This window comes from Oncorhynchus nerka, linkage group LG25 (genome assembly GCF_034236695.1).
Source record: "Oncorhynchus nerka isolate Pitt River linkage group LG25, Oner_Uvic_2.0, whole genome shotgun sequence".
NCBI classification, from domain to species: Eukaryota; Metazoa; Chordata; class Actinopteri; order Salmoniformes; family Salmonidae; genus Oncorhynchus; species Oncorhynchus nerka.
The window spans coordinates 19846663-19863000 of NC_088420.1; the positions used below are offsets into that span (position 1 = coordinate 19846663).

At 39.3% G+C, this 16338-nt stretch overlaps 1 protein-coding gene and 2 long non-coding RNA genes across 5 annotated transcripts; 2 read left to right on the plus strand and 1 right to left on the minus strand.

The window, feature by feature from the left end:
- The first annotated feature begins 220 nt into the window (after positions 1 to 220).
- LOC115109155 (mediator of RNA polymerase II transcription subunit 26-like) lies at positions 221 to 9843 on the plus strand. Of its 2 annotated transcripts, none has more exons than XM_029633786.2 (3): positions 221 to 618; positions 5964 to 6041; positions 6151 to 9843. In XM_029633786.2, the coding sequence occupies exons 1-3, from the start codon at positions 547 to 549 to the stop codon at positions 7789 to 7791; spliced, it is 1791 nt and encodes a 596-aa protein (XP_029489646.1). In that variant the 5' UTR covers positions 221 to 546; the 3' UTR covers positions 7792 to 9843. The 2 variants fall into 2 exon arrangements, with proteins under 2 accessions (XP_029489646.1, XP_029489647.1); XM_029633787.2 differs by having other exon boundaries at positions 5967 to 6041.
- Positions 9844 to 10558: 715 nt separating this feature from the next.
- Positions 10559 to 11725, plus strand: LOC135564506 (uncharacterized). Its single transcript, XR_010461085.1, has 2 exons — positions 10559 to 11034; positions 11232 to 11725. It is a non-coding gene; the product is annotated as an uncharacterized LOC135564506 (long non-coding RNA).
- A 310-nt stretch (positions 11726 to 12035) lies between these two features.
- LOC135564507 (uncharacterized) lies at positions 12036 to 16085 on the minus strand. 2 transcript variants are annotated; one of them, XR_010461087.1, is made up of 4 exons: positions 14854 to 16084; positions 12724 to 13502; positions 12551 to 12615; positions 12036 to 12346 (listed from the first exon to the last, which is right to left on the minus strand). It is a non-coding gene; the product is annotated as an uncharacterized LOC135564507 (long non-coding RNA). The 2 variants fall into 2 exon arrangements; XR_010461086.1 differs by having other exon boundaries at positions 12551 to 13502; positions 14854 to 16085.
- Positions 16086 to 16338: the final 253 nt, after the last annotated feature.

A 16338-nucleotide genomic window follows, 5' to 3' on the forward strand; every position in this document is an offset into this window, starting at 1 on the left:
CGTAAAATCGTCAATTGTTGCGTTTACGTTACTGTTCAGGATAAATACAGAATAATAAGAACTGCTCTGAGACAACGTTGTCCAGCTAGTGTTTGGTTACACATCCATACTGCAATATGATAACCCAGTAATGAAACTGAAGGTATACAAAAAATATCTCCTTATGTTGATCCATTTCCATTCACAGTCGATGGCAGTGTACGTGGTGACATCTGACGTCTCTGTGTTACAACATTTCCCACCATGCACCAGGAGAGCGTTTTTCAACAGCAGAGAAACCGATGTTGAAAGACCACTGCCACAGCGTTGGCTACTGCCGAAGAGGCAGTTGGACACATGCGTATTCGGAAGATCCTCTCTCTGGAGACAGTTATTCATTGCAAAATACATGAATACACCTGGACAAACAATAAAGCCCCATATAATATGGGGCTTTATTTACTAACACATCTCCCAAAAGGCCTGTGAGTGTCTAAGTCACCCACCCGTCTTTTCGGAGGATTCCTCGCCCTCGTCTACTGTACTGATCCGCACCACTGCCAGGCAATGACATCGGCTACAGCAACTCCGCAGGAGATGAGAGACCGGCTGATGCAGGCCATCGATGGCCAAAGCAATGTGAGTTAACTAGTTAACTTTTCCACTCATTTTAAGTGTATGTGCCCACAATTGCAATGGTCCCCTATTGTTATTGTCTTATGACTAAAGTCGACAGCGTACATTAGCTAACTACAGTAACGTTAGCTGTAAGCCTGGTAGCTAGGTAGATCTAAGAGTTTGTTAAGCTAAGTAAATACTAGATACTAAGTTAGTTTAATTAGCTGTGTAGTAACTAGCTAAACACACTGGACTCTGGACTGACCCCCAACATGTTGATAGCTTCGTATAAACAATACCGCGGTGTTGCTGGTAATGAACCATTCATGTAAACTCGCGAGATCAGGAGCCTTGTGAGGCTAGTATGTTGACATATTCGGTTCTCAACCAATAGTATAAATCAATCATTATTCTCAACCGTTATTATACCTCAGCGTTTTCAACCTGTCTCAGTTATTCTAATAAAATAACTATCTGCTTACCTGTCATTTAGCACAGCTAGCTAGTTAGTTTTGATTTCGAAACTTAATGTTAGCTAACTAGCAAGCAAGCTAACTACACTGAACAAAAATATGAACGCAACATGTAAATTGTTGGTCCCATGTTTCATGAGCTGAAACAAAAGATCACAGAAATGCTCAATACCCACAACGCGTATTTCTCTCAAATGTGTTCGTGAACATTTCTCCTTTGCCAAGATAATCCATCCACCTGACAGGTGTGGCATAGGGTTTAATGAATTTATTTAAATTTACAGATTTCCTCATATGAACTGTAACTCAGTAAAATCAATTAAATTGTTGCATGTTGCGTTTTTATTTTGGTTCAGTATATTTAAAGATGCAAACATTACCGTTGCCTATGACTATTGTAGCTAACCAGAGATAAAAACTGCGACTTTACTGGAGTTTAGTCCGCCACCCTTTTACTGATTTTAAGTTAGGACCAAGTAGACTGGCGAGTGTGGACATTCAGCTAACTGCTTACTAGGCACTGTAACTAGCTAACTAAATGGAATAATGACCTGACCACTCTTAATCTAGCACCAACGTCAGCAATGTCTTTGGTAATTAGCTACCTATAGCATTCACACATAGTCAGTGATTAGGCCTATTACCCAGTAAAGAGAATTTGACAGACAATGTTTTAAATTAAAAGCGCACTAAACATATTCAGCACAGCCAGACTTGGATCAGTTTGTAGTGTAGGCTTAGTATGGGTGCCATCAGTCAAAGGCCCAACTACTTATGCTATTTGATATTAACAAAGTGTTCCCTTGAAAGAAATGTCTGAGGTAACCAAATGTGTTGTTGAAGTGACAACACATTGCAAGGATGCTTGCCAAGTCTGTTGGTCAAGACTTGTGGGCCTACCTATCATAGGCATTAGTGCTGAGCAATTTAGTGATTTTTGATTTTTTTTTTTTTTAAGTCCTAAATTTCAGTTAACATTATTTTTTTTACATGCATTATGAAATGATGACCGTAAAATTATAAGAGCTTTTTAATGTAAATTCCAAAGCAAAAATTGTTAACATTCAATTGCCAAAAAATGAAAATATTCCATTGTATCTCAGGTCCACATAGACAAATAGGAAATTACTATGAAATATTGAAACATTTCAGTTGTGTATATTTCGTTTCGTTTTATTTAATTTGATTATTTTTCATTCCTTAAAGTAATCTCATCTCTGCTCAGGCAGAAGCAGCCAGCCAGACAACCATCTAACATTACTCTGTTCTCCCCATACTGTACTGTCTTTAGTCATCCTATTTAGCTAGGCTAGCCTGCCTAAGTACTGTATGCTGCAGAGCTGTCAGATGATAATTTTACTAGTTAAAAAAAAAAAACATAAGGCATACTTTCAACAGTGGTGTAAATTAATACTTAAGTAGATTTTTGGGGTATCTGTACTTTACTATTTATTTTTTATTTTTTGACGACTTTTATTTCACTACATTCCTAAAGAAAAGTATGTACGTTTTACTCCATACATTTTCCCAGACACCCAAAAATACTCGTTACATTTTGAATGCTTAGCAGGACAGTAAAATGGTCAATTCACAAACTTATAAAGACGTCGTCTCTACTGGCTCTGGTCTGGCGGACTCACTAAACACAAATTCTTAATATGTAAATGATGCTGGAGTGTGGCCCTGGCTAGCCGTAAATTAAAAAACTCATTGTGCTGTCTGGTTTGCTTAATATAAGGAATTTGCAATGATTTATACTTTTACTTTTGATACTCAAGTATACTTCAAACCAAATACTTTTACTCAAGTAGTATTTTACTGGGTGAATCACTTTTACTTGTCATTTCTATTAAAGTACTTTTACTTTTACTCAAGTATGATAATTGGGTACTTTTTCCACCACTGACTTTCACAAACTGTCTCTATCCGTCTCTCTCGTAGTAGTGTTGTGTACATTCCGCTCTCATGCGGCGGTGTTTGCGGTCTGTGTGTATCTTACCCTAACGTAGCAGGCGTAAAAGTGTATCTACTTTGATCCGGAAAATAACAGCCGCAATGGATTATGACCATTGTAGTTAATTACCACGTTTATGTGCTGAACTAGGTTGAATATTTGCTTCAGGAAAACTACAACTCTCAGCCCAGCTTCCCATATCTTAACTTAATTTCTCTCATGAATGAGAATGGGGTCATGGCTAGAAGGGATCCAGCTTTAATAAAATTAACATCAGATTTGACATTTCGCAGCAGGTTAGGAAAATTAGGTTAAGGTTGGGGAAAGGTTTAGGGTTAGCTAAAATTTCAACGTTTGACATTACTTTGACCAGTGGTGGAAAAAGTACCCAAATCAAATTTTATTGGTCACATACACATGGTAAGCAGATGTTAATGCAAGTTTAGCTAAATGCTTGTCCCAATTGTCATACTTGAGTAAAGGTAATGATACCTTAATAGAAAATGACTCAAGTAAAAGTGAAAGTCACCCAGTAAAATACAGTGTTTTGTTTGAAATATACTTAAGTATCAAAAGTAAATGTAATTATTAAAATATACTTAAGTATGAAAAGTGAAGTAAAAGTGTAAATCATTTCAAATTCCTTATATTAAGCAAACCAGCGGGCCCCTTTTTCTTGTTTTTTAAATTTACAAATAGCCAGGGGCACAATGCAACACTCAGACATAATTTACAAAGCATTTGTGTTTAGTGAGTCCGCAACATCAGGGGCAGTAGATGACCAAGGATGTTCTCTTGGTAAGTGTGTGAATTGGACCATTTTCCTGTCCTGTTAAGCACTCAAAATGTAAGGAGTACTTTTAGCTGTCAGAGAAAATGTATGGAGTAAAAAGTACATCATTTTGATTCACTACATTCTTAAAGAAAATAAAGTTGTCAAAAATAAAAATGTAAAGTACAGATACCATAACAAAATGACTTAAGTAAAAATACTTTCAAGTACTACTTAAGTACTTTACACCACTGACTTTGATTAAATCTGGAATCTTTCTAGCCATGTCTGAGAAATGGTGTGATAGGCCCCTCCCAAAATGATTTGTTTAATAACTGAAAACCCCCCTGAAATGTAATTTATTCACTCAGCACTAATAGGCATACACTGCTGAAAAGAACCTTTCTCTGCCAAGGCTTACAGCATAATATTCATTGAGCCAATTCAGAGCTGAGATTTGATTTGGGTTGTTATATATATTGTGTGTGTAAACAGTTTTAGTTGAACATATCTTGCACAAAACCCCCTTATTGTTGAGTCAAGTTTTTTGAATATGAATAAATCTAGCCAGTCAGATTTAGTGGATTGGTTAGGTTTAGCCTAATGCTCCTTACTGGTATGACTAGAATGGCTAACATTTGCATGTGTATTCTCAGTTTTGTAATCTCAAACTTGAAACTGCTATCGGTTTACATCCCCGGTACAGGTGCACATCTGAAAGTCCATTCAAATTTAGCCATATGCTTTTGTCCTCCACATTTTACAGGGGAAATCACTGTGAGGTGCTAATCTGAATAACAGCCATTTGTATTTGATGATCAACAACACTAAATTCATCATCAGTGAGATTTCTGTTAAACAGAGATGGCTACACCATGGAAATATTGATAGACTACTAGCTGCTGACAGACTACTATTTGCATTGTACAAGTGGTTGAAGCTGTGTAGGCTAATGTTTGGGGGGGGTGACATTTTATGCGAGGCTAGTAGGCCTTAACATCAGTATCTAACTACTCCTGTATATTGTTTTTTGAGATGAAAAACATTCAAACTAAACAAAATGTCAGACGGAGGGGAGCTACCAAGAAGCTAGCCAGAGAGAGACTCATGATATGAATAACTTAGTTAAAGATTAGTCCTGCTGCTGCCTGCAGACATGACTTGTTGGCGAACATGTTATTTGTTTTCATATGGTCTCTGCCCACAGGTCAGTAGCTGACTGTCAACCTCTATACATCCATTGATCTGGGGAATGATCCGTTAGGCCTCATCAATTAAAAAAAAAGAAGTTTTTTAAGGAACTCCGTCTGGCTTGCAACATACTAGTAGAACATAATAGAATGCACAAGGTGCCATTTCGAAATGAGGTAGTGCATCATCAGTTTTCCTCTTGTCATTTTAGTGGAGTACCCCGAACAGTACATGTTTTTATTGTAAGCCTGGACAAGCACACCTGATTTAACTTGACAACTAATCATCAAACCCTTAATGAGTTGAATGAGGTGTGTTTGTCAAGGGTGACAACGGAACTGTACTTTTGTGGGTACTCATGGACCAGGGTTGGGAAACACTGCCTTAGATGGCTATTTATAACTTATCAGAAATGTCCAGATCAACTAGCCCATGTCAGGTTTTTTAACTAGGTGTTTTATCCCAAAGATTTTGTAGTAATGTTCAAGTCACTCAAATATCACATGAATACACATTACACATGGCAATATGTATAGAATTCCAAGAACATGAGCTTTAAAACTGCTAAATGTTCTCTGCACCCCATGACAATGTGTAGAATTGCATGAAATAAGCTTTAAACCTGCAACATTTTCTCTCCGCCAACAAGAGGGGTGTGAACAGTTCTTGTGCCCATAGAAATAGAAGTGGTGTGCATGTGCAGGGGGGATGCGGGATGTTCCCCAATGGTGGAAGGGGGGACTTGAGTGAAAAAGTTTGTAAACACCTGATCTAAGCCACCGACTCTATGGATGTCAGTGTGTGGTTTTGAATCCAATGATTCAATGATTTGTTATATACACTCAAAGCTCTTTATTTACAAATATCCAAATGCCTCATCTGTCTTTGTAAATAGTAATTGAGGGTTTTCCTAGGGACATATTCTGTCTTTCTTTATTATGAATAGTTTTAACATGATTTGATGTTTACTTTCCAGCAGATCTGCAACATGGTGGCTGTAATGGAAGTAATTTCCTATTTGGAGAAATATCCCATCACCAAGGAAGCACTTGAGGTAGGATACACTAGGGGTAAATATCCATAATAATATTATGTCAGCTCTTGGAAATAGATGTTGTGAAGATGGGGTTTGTACTAAAGAAAACTTCCTGTTCTTCCTCAAGGAAACCCGCCTTGGCAAGCTGATCAATGACGTAAGGAAAAAGACGAAGGATGAGGATCTAGCCAAGCGCGCAAAGAAGCTCCTGCGCACATGGCAGAAGCTAATTGAGCCTGGGCAGAGTGAGGCACTATCCAAGGGGCATATGGGTCCGCCAGGCACTGCCAACGGTGGTATGCATCTCTGCCGGATGGACGTCTCCCCTCCAGCTGCTATCTCGCCTTCAGGTAAAATGGTTCCGGAGCTCAAGAGTAGAAATGACTTCAACAACCATTACTCCCCCAAAGCGGAAAAGTCAGGCAACCGAAAACGGAAGGGGGAACAGAGGGACAGACAGCACATACCAGTGAAAATTTCCAAAATAACCACCTATGAAAGAACACACAACTCACGACTGCCAACAAATGGAATTGGAGCCGGTCCTGAGGCTTTTACGGACACATGTGGTACACATCTTAAATCAGACAAGGATGGTGCTGAGCATCTTGACATCGACAGGCTCAACAATATCCCTGTCAATGCTGTCAAACCTCACCCTAGCTCACCGGGAGTAGCCAAACCTCCGAGCACTTCCACATTGCTCAAAACGGCTGTTTTGCAACAGCATGGCAAAATGGACCTGGCTGTCTCAGGAGGGGGGCTGTATCAGCCCAAACACCCTCGAAGCAACTCATATAGTCCCAGAAGTACAAAACAGGATGCGGTAGTTAAACTGTCTATGACCAAATCAACGACTCTACTGAGCCCTGCTCGGAGCCCCAGGGTCATGGACAGCTCTGGACTGGGGCCCTCTCCTTTGCATTCTCCACACCTTTTAACTCCATGTATGCAGGGTTCCCTCACTGTTGGGCCTCTGCCTACAGAGTCTGCCCTTCATTGGGACGGACCGGCAGACGTGGACCAACGCCTTCAACAAAGCACTCTGCACCCCAAAGCCTCGTCCCACAGCGAGGTGAAGGCAGAGAGTGATGGTTCTGTCACTAGCACAGAGAGAAAGAGGAGAAAGAAATACAGGTCCAGAGACTATACAGTGAACTTGGGTGGGCAGCCCACGGAAGAGACCACAATGCCATGTAGGTTAAAAGACCGTAGACTTACGTTTGACCCTGTAACAGGACAGATCAAACCCTCAACCCTCAAAGAGTCTGACCCGGAACGGGAGGCTACAGTGGCTCCGGTCACACCAGAACTTCCTCGGACAGAACTGCTCAAGCAGAACCATTGTGCACAGAATAGCCCTGTTACTCCCAGTCCGTTTCAACAGACCAACTGGAAAGAGCTGTCAAGGAATGAAATCATCCAGTCCTACCTTAACCGTCAAAGCAATGTGCTCACATTGTCTGGGGCTCAAACCTCGGGGGCACACTTTTTCATGTCTGAGTACTTGAAACAAGAGGGACATCATATCAAAGAGGGCAGAAAAAAACGCATGCTGGTACCAAATATCCCTGATACGGACTTACCAGGGGTGAGCCGAGCGGTCACAAACGAGGATCTCAACAGAATACACAAGGAGCACTGGCCTGGGGTGAATGGTTGCTATGACACCAAGGACAACTGGTATGAATGGACAGATTGCATTTCCTTAGACTCACATGGGGATGATGGCAAGCTGAATATCCTGCCATATGTCTGCCTAGACTGAGTTTAATGAGCTGTGGCTTCAAGAGGGAAAAATGGCACCTTCCTTGGCTGAGTGCAAAAAGGCAATTGTCAATGGAAGAACCTGCTCACTCCTTTGCAGAGGTGGTGTAAGAGAGGCCTTGCTAATTGTGCTGCTCCCATAAAAAGCAAACGTTGATCAGTGTTCGATGGGAGAGAGCTCAGCTGTAGCATCACTGAAGTTCTTTGAGTGGAATGGGTCCATACATTGTCTGCCAAATGCTAAGAGTTTAAGGTGCCCAGTAACTTCAAGTATGGAACCTGTTTGGCATGTACATGCTGGCAAAGGGAATGAAACGTGTGGTTATATCATGTATGCATTTTATTTATCTCATTTTCTTTCATTTTGTTAGTTACATAAAATAATATTATACACTTCACTTATTCAATCAGTTCTGCTTGTCAGATAAGGTAAAACTGTGTTCTGCATATTTTCTCACAAAAATTGTTTGCAGTAGCAACATTCCATACCACCATACAACTAGAACGGTTCTTGCACCAACACTAACATCTTAATATACAGGGAAACTATCTGCAAAATGACACATTATGGAAATGTGTGAGTTAATAGCATTTTCTTTAGCTTTTCCTTTTTTCCTGTTTCTAGGTAGTAAAATATGAATTCTAATGGCAAAGCAGATGATGCTACAACATTGCAACTATGAGGACAAACAGAAAAATAAAATGTTTATGCTGGAAATATACTTGTTCCCATTCCTTTATATTGTTTGCCTTGTGGAAAACAATGTTTCCTCAAACGGAGCCTTAGTGAATGTACATAAATTTGCCTTTTTGTGTTCAGGAATGCAGAGGAGAACATATTTGCTACTTAGTCCTTTTTAAATGGACACGTTGATACAGTATGTGTTAATAAAAAATAAAAAAGCATATCGTGAGTGTCTTTCTCCCTTTCATGTGGAAAGCCGTTTGGGTCTTTGCGTGTCAAATATTCACGTCAAATAAGCTTGTTGACCAATCAGGACCTGAATATAACTGCACGTCACATACTTTAAAGCGTAACTAATTTTTTAACGTAGTGATTACACTCACACTCGTATTTCATTTGTCACAACTATTTATAGATACGTATGCTATGTTGGCCGTAATGTTGTCTCGCGCACCTACAGTGCTGGTCATTAAAAAAAAAGCTAGCTAGCTCATGGATGCAAACAATGTTCATCCCCAAAAACATAGCAAAACAACAACTGTTTCAGTAGCTATAGCGAGGTGTCATATAAAATAACCCTAATTTATAAGACCGTTATTTGATTAATGGTCGTCGGACACATCTATGTGAAGTTAGCCACAATAGTGGACTTTGCGGTTAGACTTCAAAATAAAAGTATATCATTGACTGTGATGCAAATTAATACAAATAGTAGAATTATGCCATAATTGAATAGATCAGGCTAAACGAGGTTGGAATGTGTAAGGATTTAGGATTAATGCATTTTAAACCCGCTACCATATTACTTAAGATTGAATTGTTTGAACAACAGCTGCTTTGTCTTTATCTGTGTGTGTGTGTGTGACAAGAACTGAGTAACATGGTGTGACTTGCATGTTGCAAAGTGGTGTACTGTTTGCTACATTTGCCCTGCCTGTCTGTGTGTGTGACAATATTGAGCACATGGTGTGACTTGCTGCATGTTACAAAGTTGTGGTAATCAGGTATAGGGAGGGGTGGTCATCACAAGGTTTAACTGAGATGGAAAAATACTGAACACAATAGCAGGAACTGAGCAACTGTTACAACTAGGGTGTGATACCAGAACAGTGAGAATCTATACATCGACAAAGGGTGAACTCCAAGAAGCTAGGACTAGTCTGAGAGCCTGCGATAGGCTGAGCAAGTCTAAACCACGCTCAGCCTCTACTGTGATAGGCCAATAGACGGGTTGGAACTATGTCTATCACAGTATAAGAACAGCTGTTTACGTACATCCTGTCAGTTCTCTGTTTGCCCTGCGAGGTGGGACAGAGAGCCCGTATATACGAAAATTGCATTTACCTCAATTAAAGATAATTAACGACAGGTTCTGACTTTTATTCTTCCTGATACTGGATTCGAAAGACGCAGCCTCTAACAAATGTTATATAAAATCAACAAAAGACTATTTGTTAATCTGACAAAAATGTTGAAATCACACTGGATGTAATTTTACTTTAGAATTGCATTGGGTGCATACTTCACTGTACAGCCTTGCCTATGGATTATGGCTCAATGACATGGGTATCAGTCTACTCCGTGACACCCAGAGAACATTAGCTTCGTAGCTCTCATTGCGGGACTCTGAAACAACTGTGAATTGAGCCACATGTATTGTCAACCTATGTGTATTGAACACTATTTCAGAAGAAAAACAATACTGTGTTTTGGAGTCTGATATCTCTGAGGAGGACGTTGGGGAAAAAATATATTGTGTATTGAGTAGACTGATCCCCAATCTGTAGGTAAAGCTGTACAGTGCAATATGAATGACACAATAGGCTGACTGGAGAGGTGATTTCACAGTCACAGTCCTGCGATAAGTGCTACAATGCTATTATTTGTATAAACTCTTCACAGTTGTGTTGTGTGGGTGTCACCGAGTAGACTGATACCCCATTTCATTGCATTATTCCACCAAATGTAACCTTCTGCAACACTTTCAAATAGGTACTTTTATTTTGAAGACAAACCACACATTCCACCATTGTGACTAATCCTTATTGTGTCTAGCTTCACAACACAGCCCTGTCCGGTTGAGCCCCACTAAGCCAGATGAAGCTAGCTGGCTGCTTATATCGTTAGCTTTGGGCAAAAGGGTTAAGTAGCTGGATAGCTATTTATTTTCATGAACCTAAATTCAGTTCCAATTGGCGAACAACAAGTGGCTACCTAGCTAATACTTACAAGGATTCCTAAATCATTGTTAAGAATAATGAAAATTACTGCAGTTTCTACTGGTCATAGTTTTCTGGCTGGTTGTATTGGTGCTAGCTAGGTACCAAGCTAAAGCTAGTTATCCCAAACACCGCTTCCCATTATCTTCCATGGAAGGTGGCGTGGGAGGCGGTGAAAAAGTTCAACTTTATCATCTTTATGCAAATCACCAGCGACGACTGGGCGATGACCAATCATATCGAGTGCTTCGTCCCATGACGAATTTGTCGCTATGCGACCCAAGGCTAGAGACGTTCTTCAGCAAAGATGGCTGACAAAAATACTAGGACGGAAGCAAATGTAAGTGGTTGAAACGTTAACGAATCATCCAAAAAATGTAGTTGACAGTAATATGTTAGTTAATGTAGAGAAACGATTATGCATTTTTTTTAATCATAAAGTTAATTTACGAAAATCGCGATTTAGCTGACTAGATAACATTAGCCAGCTAGCTTTATGTTGTGACATGAGTATGACATTATGGTTGTTCGTTTTAGGGACTCCTGAAACAACCAGCAAACCAGGCTGTCATCTTGTGAAACAGTGGATGTAAAGAATCTAGTAGCTAGCTAAAGCATTTACTGCAAATTGAATGTAAAATTTGTTCAGCTTGCCTTGCTGATATTTGCCATGCAAGGGAGAAAGCTAGCTACGTTCTTGCTTATTGTGCAGTGGAGGATAAAAAAATAACTGTATATGCCTATGGATGTGTAGCTAGCTATCTAGCCGATCTGTGTATGGACCCAAACGTTTGGTATACATATTTGTTCAGAACCAAGCTATCATAGCCAGTTGTATTAACTTCAAAACAGTCAATGACATTAATGAAGCCTAAGGATTCAGTAGAATATAACTTTGTGCCAAGGATGCAAGTCGTATATACATGTAGTTATTACCATGCATGAGATCCCCACATTGTAGCCTGTATATTTAATATAGTCAATGATCATGTACTCTACCTTGGCAAATAAAGGTGCAGTTCAGGTATAAATGTCTAAGATTATTTTTCAGTCATATCCAATACCAGGAGATGAAATTCCAGTCTTTGAATGATGCGTGTCTGCATGTATGTATTACAATTATACACTTCAACAGTGTTTACCAATCTTGGTTCTGGGACATCAATGGTTACACATTGTAACTAAGACTAGAAACAGGATTTAACTAGTTAAAGGCTGATTTGTAACTTGTAAATACTCTAAAACCCATTCATCTCAATATCTAATGCCCTTCATCTGCATTGATTTGATAAACACAGGATAGGTATAGTATTTCATCAAATGAGACTTCATTTCAACCAGTAGAGAATGTGAAATGCTTTATTGAAAGAAGTTCATTATCAAAGTGTTATAAATACATGCATTAAATATTATAATTGTAATATAAATACACGTTCAATCTGTACTTCAATGCACATCTGTTGTGCATTATAAAAACAGAGGAAGAGGCATAAAAGGGAAAGAGCAGAGAATGCAGCGTATGATTAATGAATCCAAATATTCTCTCAGTTCATCAAAATTAGTGTTTCTAGTCAGCCCGAAGATTATCTTAAGAGCGGGTAAGGTGGCAATGATGGGACCAGGGGTTGGCATCCTCTCATGTCAAAATATATCTGCAGACGAGCCAGATGGAGAGAGAGAGCATGTTTAAGCATTGTTTTAATTTTTTTATTCAAACATTGTTAATCATCAATCACCAGGAAGTGAAATGCAAAACTGATCTTCAATAATTAACTGTGGGACTACTGCATCTCTATATTTCAATGTAAAGCATCTCTTTAGTAATACTTCCTGTTGACCTGACCAAGTGACCTCACCATGATGTGCCCTCTATGTAGCCAAGTCAGATGCGGGAGGGGTTCACCTACATAGCTGATATAACCTAGAGGATTTAGGAAGAAGAGAGGGATGAAGTGAAGGAGAAAGACTTATTGAGAAAATAAGGTAGTTAGAGACAGTGTTCAATAGGAATTTGTGTGTGTGGCCTCACCTGGTGTCCACACCAAGTGGCTACAGAGTACTTTATGCTGAAAAACATGAACGGACACACGAGGACAAACAATATAGCGTAGTTATAGAAATAATGAAGTGTCTTACTATTCTCCATGGTTGGCCTTGCCTATTTTTTGAAGGTGGAAGGAGCCAGTTATACACCTGAGCCTGCTTACTGCACAACACAATTCATCAATCAGATTGATACATGCGTTTGGGCTATAGGGTGTCTAATTGTTCTACATTTTTTCAATATGGTTGATTTAAAATAGCCTGTTTTGTTTTTGTACAGGCATCACACTTACCTAAACAGCACCATCACCTGAGAAGTTGAAATCAAAGGGAGAGAAAGTGGGAATTGAATAACTGCAGTTGACATAGCTAAGTAAATGGAAGAATACTCTTATTGCAATGTGAATGGCTATTAAAAGAGCCGTTGGTTGTGCATAGTGTAGTCTATGGCATTGTCAGGGAACAGCACCCTCTTAGTAGAAGTAGGAGGTGAAGATCTCCCGCACACAGATTGCCTCTTTTGCTGCGTTGTTGGACCCCATCCTTGAAACATCCTGCAGAGCAGCAGACTTCCCCTCTGGCACATGGCGGTGAGCTGCAGATCCCCTCCTGGTCCTCGTGTCCATCCTCATGAAGTTATGCAGGACACAGGTAGCCTTCACACACCTGAATTCCTCCAGGAGGCAGTCCCTGGTGACCCAACCTTGCAGTGCCCTACACGTTAACTAGGCAATCGTTTTGAAGATATCTCCAGTTACAAGGTATCTGTAAGAATATGGAAGACGATGTAATTAGACTTTTACATCACCAGGTCATTGTAGATTACTAAAGTATAATATCCCTTATAACATTGGATTGATAGATGTGTAGCGTGGTTCATTCTGCGTTGTGTACTTTAATTAGGACGCTGCCACAACTGCAGGTCTGCTAGTTGAATTATTTTTATTTGCCCTGCACACGAAGAGACAACACACAGTATGTTAACCCTTGGCGCGGTCCTAGCTCTCAGGCACCTGCGCAAGCACATGGACACTCACTCAAACACTGTCCCAAGTACTCACAAGTTACAATAGATACCCTAGTTAGCGAGCTTTGTGAAACTTGTTAACATAAATCTTTATATTATCCACATTGTAACAAACTTATGGTTGCATAACAGTCCATTGTGTAACATTATGACGGTTTTATATTAAACCATTTCGGAGCCAAGGAAAACATACCTTACTAGCTGAAGGTCAGGCAAAAGAAAACAATAAGGGGGTAAGGAAATACAGGTAACCAGCGATGGACCAAACAAAAATATACAAAACTTTTACAATCACATGTACAATATTGATATGAAAAAGTGTTTGTACACCAAAGAAAAACATTAGCTATGCAGCTGTATTTTTTTTTTTTTTTTTAAATACACTGAACTATTATTATTATCAAATTATTAACATCCCCTCTTGTCCTGGCCTATTTGAATTGGTCCTTGTGTGCAATTTGGTGCATAATCTAGGGGAATAACATCACACTGCTACAGATGCATGGGCATACGTGTAGCATGTGACAATTACAGGATCATATCAAGGATAGCATCACAAATGAATACATAAATACCACTTGAAGAATTGATCATTTGAATCAGCTGTGCAGTGCTAAGGCAAAAATAAATGTGCACTTCTTTGAGTCCCCAGCACTGAGAACCACTGCTCTTCATATGTAGACAGGCTTTCATAGCTCTTTATCCGAGAACAGAAAACCTCACAAGACTTCATTATACTCAAATTTCAACGCACTGAATGTTATGTTACTATTATCTCCGTCCTCACTTCTAGGGACAGGAACTACACAAGTACCTGTCCTATCCAGAATAGCCTACTTTCTTACTTTGACAGTTGGGGCTGCTAGCTACAAATGCATTTGGAGTTTGTTTTTTTACAATGATAAATACATCAAGATAGCTAATATGAAGTTAGGTAGCTGGTGAAATGTAATTAACTTAGCTAGCTATCTATAGAGTATGTGAAGTTGGCTAGATAGCTAATGTTAGCGTGCTCAATTAAGTTAGCCTGCACTGTAGCTAGTTAGCTAATAATGCATAATTTAACATTTTCGACATATATTTACTTACTTGAATAGGTTCTCCCAGCCATGTCAACAATTGGAAACAGGGTAGCAAAGTTTGTCACCAGAGCGTTTTAGAGGATATTACTATTGAACTATTTACTCATTTAATAATAAGACCTTCATACAAACTTGCTGTGCTGAATTTTTGACGCACGGTCAAAATACTGCCAGCACACCCACAAGCGAATCACAATAAGCGGTCATTTAACTTGTACATGCCCGGTTAAGCGGTATTGTAAACACCGGCGATGAACGATTTGTCATCGCCGGTGTTTGCAGACTTTTTTGTACAGCTTTGACATTGTTACTGATAGTAGTGGTTGCGCTTGGCTTGCACGTGTAAATTCAAAACATTCTATATTATAACTGTGTTATTTGACATGACAAAACCCAAACGGCGTTCCAACCTATAGTATTCTTTCGATATAACTGTATCTTGTTGCAAACATCTCAGGCCAGACGAGCGCATCAACAATGGCTCGAATTTTAAACTCAATATCCACATTGTAAGCAGTTAAAATTACTCTCTTTTGAGCCCGTCTTTCTCAAAGTAGCCTACAACATACATTGGACTTCAATGCGCTATCCAGATGAAATTTTTTGATAATTTCTCAAGTTTCTATTTCTGAGTCCCTAGTAAAGAACGCCCTCTGGAGGAGGATCTACTATCGCTCTGCACTGCAGGTGGAAATGTCTGTTGGACCCATAAAAACGGTGTGCAAAATAAATATACATTTTTTTTTATTCTGTAAATATCTACAACACTGGAGATTTCTTTAATAGTAAAAATTGGTATGGACAGCCAGACATAAACGATGTTTGTTTTGCACAATCAAATGAACTGAAAACATGATTCAACGTGGAAGTGTTTAATTGTGCATGATAAATATGTCTATAATAGATGTCAAACTCATTCCACGGAGGGCCGATTGTCTGTGTGTTTTCGCTTCTCCCTTGTACTTGATTGATGAATTAAGGTCACTAATTAGTAAGGAACACCGATTGTCTGGGGCTTAATTGAAAGATAAAACTAAAACCTGTCGAAACTAGGCCCTCCATGGAATGAGTTTGACACCACTGGGCTATATAGCTGCATTTACACAGGAAGCCCAATTCGGATATATATATTTTAAATAATTGGTATTTTGATCAATCAGAACAATGTGTAAATTATGTGGGACCTCTGCTGTACCAACATACTGAGGGCGCGTTCCTCTGCTCAGACGTTGCTGACGACTGTCAGATCTTACAACGCCTGGATAGGTATTTTATTTAGCAGCTAAGCACATTTTAAATAAATGTATTAACAAATATCAACAAACAAATGAGGATAAGTCAAAGCAATCTGGTGCCCGATTGCACAGTCAATGACGTGACACGGAACCATTGTCTCAGCCTTCATTCCACAATGATGGGATACAGATTGCCATATTGACCTCTAAGGTTGACTTTTGTTTAGCTTTTTAACTAACTCTTTTCCTAGCCTTAA